General features: G+C 29.0%; 1 protein-coding gene across 1 annotated transcript; it reads left to right on the top strand.

Moving 5' to 3' along the window:
• Positions 1-3,743: 3,743 nt before the first annotated feature.
• LOC114291070 (2-oxoglutarate-dependent dioxygenase DAO) lies at positions 3,744-8,842 on the top strand. Its single transcript, XM_028235100.2, has 3 exons — positions 3,744-4,256; positions 6,849-7,167; positions 8,319-8,842. The coding sequence occupies exons 1-3, from the start codon at positions 3,922-3,924 to the stop codon at positions 8,580-8,582; spliced, it is 918 nt and encodes a 305-aa protein (XP_028090901.1). The 5' UTR covers positions 3,744-3,921; the 3' UTR covers positions 8,583-8,842.
• The last annotated feature ends 491 nt before the right edge of the window (positions 8,843-9,333 follow it).

Consider the following 9,333-nt stretch of genomic DNA (forward strand, 5'->3'; position numbering starts at 1 on the left):
CCCCCATCAATGGTTGTATTAAAAACTCTAAAAAAGTGAATTGTAACCTTGTAGATTGTAGATTTAACTAATGTTTTCAAGTAAAGAAAGACAAAAATAAAAAAGTGTAAAAAATGAGACAACTATTAAAATTAAAACACTTTTTACTTGTGTTTGATTGAGAAATTTAGGGAGGGATTTAGAAACAAACAGGAAAAATGTGTGTAAAATTAGATAAAATATAGGTATATTTTATTCATATTTCACTTACCATTTTCATTTCCTTTTTCAAATCTTTTTTTAAATCCCTCAATCAAACATAACATTATTTAAACTTGAATATACCTTTTAACTTTTTCACCTATTTTGAAAATATTTTTTTTATACCAATTACGATATATCAAATAACACCTAAGGCGCACGTTGGCATTTGTCATATAGGATTTGTGACTTTTTTTTTTATTTTTATTTTTTTGTCATTATGTAGAATACATGAGTAATAGACAATATGACCAAGGAAGAAAAAAGACAAATAGTCGTTTGGCATATCAAATTTTAACTTAAAATTTAAAAAATCATTATAAAAAAAGTAATAAATTATACAAAAAAATAACAAAAAAATTCTTTTTTCTCCATATTTTTTTACAATAGCTTGTTCCAAAGAAGACCATTCCCAAATGTTGTAAATATCATAATTTAATTCTACAATTCTATTATTAAAAAAAAAAATTATAATTAAACATCACATAAAATATAATATATATATTTGGGGAATTATTTTTAAGGTTCCTAGTATTAAGATTTTACAGCATAAAGGACACTCAATATTTTCATAATGTCTAAGGTCCCTCAAGTTGATCCAAAGAAAATTGGTCCAGAGAAAATTAGTCTAGAGAAATTCTGGACTTCCAAAGAATTTCTCTGGGTTCAACCCAGAGAAAATTCAAATTTCTCTAGGGTTCAGTTTGACCAATTTTCAAACCAGAGAAAATTGATAAATTCTGGACTTCTCAAGCCCAGAGAAAATTGACTTCACCAATTTTACTCAGTTAAAGGTAGAGAAAATTAAACAAATTTCTCTGCCCTCCCTGTCTCGCACAACACCAGATGCTTATTTTAACAAAACCAACTCATTCCTTGTTTTCCATAAAATCCACAAGATTGCCATGGGCATTGCTTCCCAAATTAATTTCTTCACCTGTTTGAATTTGCAGCGTTACCACCATGGGTTTGTTTACTTGGTCTAGAGAAATTCTTTGGTTTAGACTGAATTTTCTTTAGTTTGAACTGAATTTTCTCTAGGTTGGTTCAGAGAAATTCTCTGATATGAATTGAATTTTTTCTGGATTGGTCCAGAGAAATTCCCTGGTTTGGTCCATAGGAGAAATTTGAACAACCAAAGATATATCCTATCAAAATATATAATCAAACACTAAATCAATTTATACACACACACATACAAGTGTATATATATACACACATACAAATGTGTATATATATACACTCCGACGATAACCCATCTGAGATTGGAAACGGAATTTAACTTTTTTGCCCTAATTGATATGCTCCCTTAATTCATCAATACAACATCTTGATATAATTAATATATGCATAAACAATACAATGTGTGCATATGCCAGCATATAAATTCATTTGAGGCCTCTTTGAGGTCCAAATCCCTAATCCATTATGTGGGTTTCAGTGCTTGTGTGTATGTATATATAAATAGAGAGAAAGAGAATGGAGTGTGATTGAGAACCTGAGAGAGAGGATTGACGGCGAATTCAGGTACTGACAAGAACTCATCGGCAGAGATGAAGCCACCACTGTTGCAATCGAGTTGACAGAACCTCTGGTAGAGCGAGACTATCTCCTGCTGAGAAACTATACCCAAAACATCTCTACTGATTTGCGTCTGTAATTCGAATCCTCAGACGATCGTTTGTCCCAACTGCCATCGATGTAGGAGAGAGAGAGGAAGCAGAGAGTGAGAAGAGAGTAGACCAAACTTAGTGGAGGTGAAGTGATGAGATCGGGGGGAGAGAAAGAGGTGAGAATTTGTCTGTAATATATGGGTGTGGGAGTTGAGCAACTTAGACATTATAAAATAAAATTGTAGATTTTTTCATTATTAAATATATGAGAGAGATTTTAGACTAATTCTTCTTATATATTTTTAAAATTATAAATAAAATAATATTATAAACACCACATAGACGCAGAGATTGGGGGCTTTTCCCATATTAAGCCTCTTTTGCATCTTATTTCTCAAACTAGGCCTAGTTTGGACGGATTTCCCAAACTAGGTTAAAGCGCTATTACAAATCGCGCTTTCACTGTTTGGAGTCCAAAATTTGATGAATAGTGAAAGCGCTATTGCAAAACGCGCTTTTAATTAAGAAATCGCTGTTTCAAATCGCGCTTTTAACATAAAAATTTTTTTCTAAAAAAAACGCTATTTTAAATCGCGTTTTTACTGTGTATATAATTTTTTTTTTTTTTTTTTTTTATAGAAAATGTTATTTCAAATGACGTTTCTACTGTTGAACCAAGACCAACCCACACTCTGACATACAGAGACACCCACACACACCCACAACGCTAAAGCATTAAAATAATATAATTTTTATATATAATAATAATTTATAATAATCAATTATATAATTTTTATAATTTTCGTAAATATAAATCATTTTTAGGTTATGAATGGTTTGATTTATAATATGTATGTAAGGGTAAAAATTTTTATAATCAAAAATAATTTTTTCAATTTTTATAATCAAAAATAATTTATAAATTATCAAAAATCTATTATAGATTATTATTTAAATATATAATAATTTTATATATTTATATATTTACTTTAAATAAATTATTATTTAAATAAATTTTTATTTAAATAAATTTTTATAATCAAAAATAATTTTTACAATTTTTATAATCAAAAATAATTTATAATACGTATGTATTATAAAAAATTTTATAATAATTTATAATACGTATGTATTTACTTTAAATAAATTATATATAATACGTATGTATTATATATATAATTTTTATATATTTACTTTAAATAAATTATTTTTGATACGTATGTATTATATATATAATTTTTATATATTTATATATTTACTTTAAATAAATTATTATTTAAATAAATTTATTTTATAAAATAATTATTATATATTTATTAATAATTTATTTAAAGTAAATATATAAATTTATTATATATATAAAATAATTATTATATATTTGTTAATAATCTATAATAGATTTTTGATAATTTATAAATTGTTTTTGATTATAAAAATTGCAAAAATTATTTTTGATTATAAAAATTTTTACCCTTACATACATATATTATAAATCAAATCATTCATAACCTAAAAATGATTTATATTTACGAAAATTATAAAAATTATATAATTGATTATTATAAATTATTATTATATATAAAAATTATATTATTTCAATGCTTTAGTGTTGTGGGTGTGTGGGGTGTCTCTGTATGACAGAGTGTGGATTGGTCTTGGTTTAACAGTAGAAACGTCATTTGAAATAACATTTTCTATAAAAAAAAAAAAAAAATTATATGCACAGTAAAAACGCGATATAAAATAGCGTTTCTTTTAGAAAATTTTTTTTAGGTTAAAAGTGCGATTTGAAATAGCGATTTCTTAATTAAAAGCGCGTTTTGCAATAACGCTTTCACTATTCATTAAATTTTAGACTCTAAATAGTGAAAATTCGATTTGTAATAGCGCTTAGCCTAATTTAAAAAATCTGTCTAAACTAAACTTAATTTGAAAAATAAGATACAAAAGAGGCTTAATATAAGAAAAGCCCCCGAGATTGTAACAAACGTGGAATCCCAGTGCTACTCCAAACACCACACGCAAGAGAAGAGCGTAGAAACCAAAGAAAAGCAAAGCCGCAAAGAAAATGGGTACTAGTAGTCTCGTACCAGTGATTGATCTGCAAGACTTTCCATCTCAATCCCAGAAACTAATCGATGCGAGCCAAGAATGGGGTTGCTTCAGGATCATCAATCACCAGATCCCCACAACTCTGATGTCAGATATGAAGTCGGTGGTGAGGTCTCTTCTCGATCTTCCGCCGGAAATCAAACGCCGGAACACCGACGTCATCGCCGGAAGTGGGTACGTGGCGCCGAGCAAGGTTAATCCTCTATATGAAGGGTTGGGTCTCTATGACATTGGATCCACTCATGCTGTTCTTGATTTTTGCTCTCAGCTCGATGCTTCTCCTCAACAAAGGTGCTTCATTTCTCTCTCTCTCTCTCTCTCTAGAGAATTTGAAATGAAATTGAATTGTGGGGTGATTTGATTTTAAGCGATTTGTCTTTGAAATTAGCTATAAACTGATCACCGGATGATGAGTGATTTTGGATAATCCACTCTAATCTGTGGACTCGGTAAATCTATTTCTGGGCTTCTATGAATTTCGAGAAAATTGGTTTAGTTTGAGAATCATGATTTAAGAATTATGGAGATGTGTTTTGAATTTGTAAGTTATTGAATCATGATTTAAGAGAAGGAAATGTTTTTGATTAGGAGTTTTGAAATTAAAAAAGTTATTTGGTTTTGAAATAAGAAAAATGATTTGGATATTAATTTTAAAATGAGTTTTTATAATTTAATTTAAAAACTTATAACTCATAATCAAATATATAATTCAAAATTTTATTTAAAATTTATAATTAATTTTTTTTTAAAATTTAATTAAAAAAATAATTATTGAAAAAAAATAAGGTTTTTATTTACAAAATTTAAAAATTCAAAAAATATTTTTTATTTAAAATATTAGAAAATATATATTATTTTTTGTTAAAAAAATATTCAGTGTTTTAAAATTATTTTTGATTGGAATTTTTTTTAATTATTTTGTTTAACAATATTTTTTTATTTTTTAAAAATTACTGTGACCAATTAATTTTTATTTAATTTTTTTGTTAATTTTAAATAAATTGCCAAATAATTTGTCATTTGGTCTAAAAAAATAATTTCTATATTTTAAAAATATCAAAAATAAATATGATTTTTTTTCTTCCAAATAACAGTCAATTGTAAAAATAAAAAAAAAAAAAAAAAAAAAATGTTCCGATCTACCGACCAAACGTATGGGAGGATGTTTGGGCGAATGACCGGATAGACCAAAAAATTAAAAAACAAAACTGTCCAAAAGATGTCCGAGCATATGACTTGGTAGATCCAATTTTAAATTTCAAAAACTCGCTTACCAAACATGTTCTGAAAAGAATTTTCAAACATGAGTGTAAAATCAATTTTTTAAAACTATATCCAAACATATATGGAATTATGATTCCACCCTAAACCAAACACAGCCTATGAAGCATACCTTTCAACATGTACAAATAGTATCACTTCGTTTTAATTTTTTGAGTTATAATTTATAAAAATATGTATATATCATAACTACATGTAACATGAGTTTTAACTAACGAAATCATCATTACTAAAATAATATTATAACGAAAAATAATTAATCATAATTAAATAAGAAAATTACGTGAGTAGGGGTGTCTATAGGGGTGCATATGGTACGTTTTTTTCAAAGGAGTTGTATATTAAAATTTTCCGTGAAGTTCATATCCCAACTTTAGAACCTTTGAAAATTTGAGGCGATTGACGCTCAATATGAAAAAAATTAGGGCCATTTGATAACTTTTTCTTTTTATTTTGTCACAAGTATAATTTAAAATATATATATATATATATATATGTTACAAACATGATAAAATAAAAATGGGGTATTTTAAAAAGAAAAAGAAAAAGGGCTTGACCCTTAATTTTGTTAATTTAGACCTTAATTTTTTAATTTGTTTTCAATTTAAACAATTTATCAATTTCCGTTAAGTAATAGTATCTCCAGCGCTTACACTTTTTTTTTCCTGTCAAATTTGAGTATAGATTTGGGTTAAAAGCTTCATTTGGTACCAAGTGTTCTAACGCCAAATTTTTAATTTTCATCAAACCACTAATCGACTGAGAGGATGACCAGATAGTCATCTGGCCTAGTGTAAATTTTCTTCAAATTTTTTTCCAATCTAGTCATCCACCAATGTTTACCTACGAGAAATGAAAAGTTAATCGCTCCCTTAATTTGATGGAAAAAGTGGGTTCCCTTCATTTGATACCTTTGGTGAAACGGTTGGAATACCGTTTTTATCAAATTTTTATTCAATCTAAATTTGATGAAAGATTTGAGTCTTGGTTGGAGATAGTTTAAAACTAATGAAAAAAAAAAAAAATTTTAGTCCTTAAACTCAATAAAAATTTGATATTTTGAACAATTTGTATACATTTACATTTAATTATTGAAGTATTATTTTTTTGTCGGTTTTACCTAACAAAATAGGTTGGTGGTTTAGATTGAAAATAAATTAAAAAATTAGGCTTTAAATTGATAAAATAAAAAATTTTAGATTTGTTTTGTTACATTATCAATCTTTGAGTAGTTTTTTTTATTTATTTATGTAATTTTCCCAATAAAAATGTCAGTAGTGAGCCTTTAGTTTTTTCAAATTCTCTCAAGTTGCGATGTGGTTCTCCACCCTTGTGAAAATGATATAACAGTAGGCTTGAATCCGACTGACATATGGATCACTGATTGGTTTATTTTGCAACAAAATCTTCATTTGATTATACATTCACCATCTAACATCCTTGTATAAAACTATTTAGTAATCGATACCAACTCTTTGAATAAATAAAAAATCAATACCAACTCTTGTTTCGACTACAACTTTCTATTTCTTTTGGGGTTGTGATTTAGATTGGGATGCAAATTATGTATTTCTTGATTTGATTAGCATGATATTATTATAGGGACACAATACTGAGGTATTCTCAGTCTATACACAAACTAGCCATGGACATTGGGAACAAATTAGCTCAAAGTATGGGTTTGGCCAGTGATTTGTTTATGGGTTGGCCCTGCCAATTGAGGATTAACAAATACAGCTTCACCCCTGAAACTCTCGGATCATCCGGGGTTCAAATCCACACAGACTCTGCATTTCTTACCATATTACAGGATGATGAAAACGTGGGCGGTCTTGAAGTGATGGACAAGAAGTCCGGTGAATTTGTTCCGGTTGATCCCATGCCCGGCACCCTCCTTGTCAATCTTGGAGACTTTGCTACGGTTGGTAACACTTTCTTATGTCTGTTTGGCTTCTAGAAAAATTCATGATTTTTTTGTCAATCTTGAGAACAAAACATTTTTATATTGCACTTCATATACCTATACTTTCGCAAATTCTACTTTGATATTCAATTTTCAATCCTAAGAGCTATTTCAGTCAAGTTGCAAGGCCCTTCTGTTAGTTTGGTTTTTAATTATCAGGCTAATGTTGGCCCCGTTTGGTAGAGTTGTGAGAAAGTGATTATAGCTTATAGTTCAACAGCTTATAGCTTATAACTGTGAATATAAGCTGATTTTTGACTTATAAATTAAGCTTCTCCTCTTCCACTTAAAGAATAAGTTGATTTTTGAATTACAAAAAGCTATAAGCTGTATTGTTAAACTGAACCAAACACATTAAAATAGCTTAAATTAAGTTAAAAACTGAAATAAACTAGAAATAAGCTCTACCAAACAGGGCCATTGTCATGTGGCCCTCACATATGACATTTTTCAGAGTAAAAATATAATTTCTTCATATTTTTTTTTTCTTCTTCTTCTCTATTTTCCATGATATTTTGTCTCTATTGTATTTTTGAAACCCACCACCCCCTACTACCCATGGTTGGGCGGCAGTGAGAAATGGGTGGGGGAGTAGCAAGAAAGGGATGATTGGTGGTGATTGTGGGTATAGAAAATACATTAAATAGAGAAGATAATGTGAAAATAAAAAAATAAAAAAATAGAGAGGTAGAAAAAGAGAGCAATTACATTTTTGCCTTTAAAAATGCCTCATGTGAAGGTTATGTGACAATTTTCATTAGCAATTTAACACCAAACTAATGAAAGAGCCACGTTATAATTTGACTGAAAGTGTAAAGAATTGATTATTACAATTTAAAAAATGAGAAATTAAAGTTTGAGGTGTCGTTTGGGAATATACTATTTTAGTAATTTTTTAATTTTTTATGAAAAGATGTGTAGAAAAATAGAGAGAGTGATGTGACAATTTATAGTAACTTTTTGGCTAAAATGTATAATTGGCAAACGAGGCCGATTGGATGTAAATTAGAAGGGTGCAAAATGTAATCCTTTTTTTTTCCCTACTCTCTTTTGTATCGGTTATTTTGTTAAAGTCGGATTTGATTGATACATTCACCAATGTGTCAAAGGTGTGGAGCAATGGAAGATTTTACAATGTGAAGCACAGAGTGCAGTGCAAGGAAGCCACGATACGACTGTCAATTGCTTTGTTCGTCTTAGGACCAAAGGAGGCTCCACTGGAAGCGCCACCAGAGCTAGTAGATAGTGAAAACCACCCTCGGCTCTATGTTCCAATCCATTTTGAAGATTACAGAAAGCTCCGGCTTTCCACTGGTTTGAGAGCTGGTGAGCTCTTGACAAGTTATCTGCAAGCAATGTTCCATTTTGACTAGAAGACTAGGGTGGCCTATTGCCGGCCGCAATTGCGTGTGAAATGACAGAAATGCCCTTTACAAGCCACAACAGACACTCGTTTGGAGGACAATTTTGGCAAATTTTTAGGCCACCCTTGTACTATTAGTGGCTTCATTTCACCTGTATCTTTCACTAATTTTCTAAATAGAGTTGATCAAAATCAAAAAATATTGTGGTGAATACTTAACTTGTTTCTTGGTTAATTATTTTGGAAACCTGTGCATTTACAAATCGTCAATTCTTGCTTCATTAGCAATTTAGTTTTCAATTCCATTTTTTTAAGATAGCGTTTGGTTTGTCCAAATAATTTGAAGTAGAAATGAAATGATTATTTCTTAATCCCTAACTAGCCTCGCTCTCGATCTCTTTTATATCGTCGGGCGTCATCATTAGATTTCATTTCCTTATGTGATATCTTTCGAAATTACAGCTCGGCTATTATGTCCTCGTTGTAATCCTATTGTGTAACGTTGCTCTGCGGCCATTCGACTAATTGAAGGATAATTTAGTAATTTTATTTTTTTGTGTCGAACTTGTAATAGTAACAATGTCATCGTGCATTCCTTCATTAATACAATTAGCAACAAGATCTGGTAATCGAGGTAAATGAAGGACTAAACTATTACTTATAGTTTTATGAAATTTAGAATTAAATTAAATCATGAAAATTTTAAAACCAAATCAAATCGAATTAATAAAATGCAGTTTGGTTTAGTTTTGAACTACAAT

This window comes from Camellia sinensis, chromosome 7 (genome assembly GCF_055761805.1).
Source record: "Camellia sinensis isolate YWXY chromosome 7, ASM5576180v1, whole genome shotgun sequence".
NCBI classification, from domain to species: Eukaryota; Viridiplantae; Streptophyta; class Magnoliopsida; order Ericales; family Theaceae; genus Camellia; species Camellia sinensis.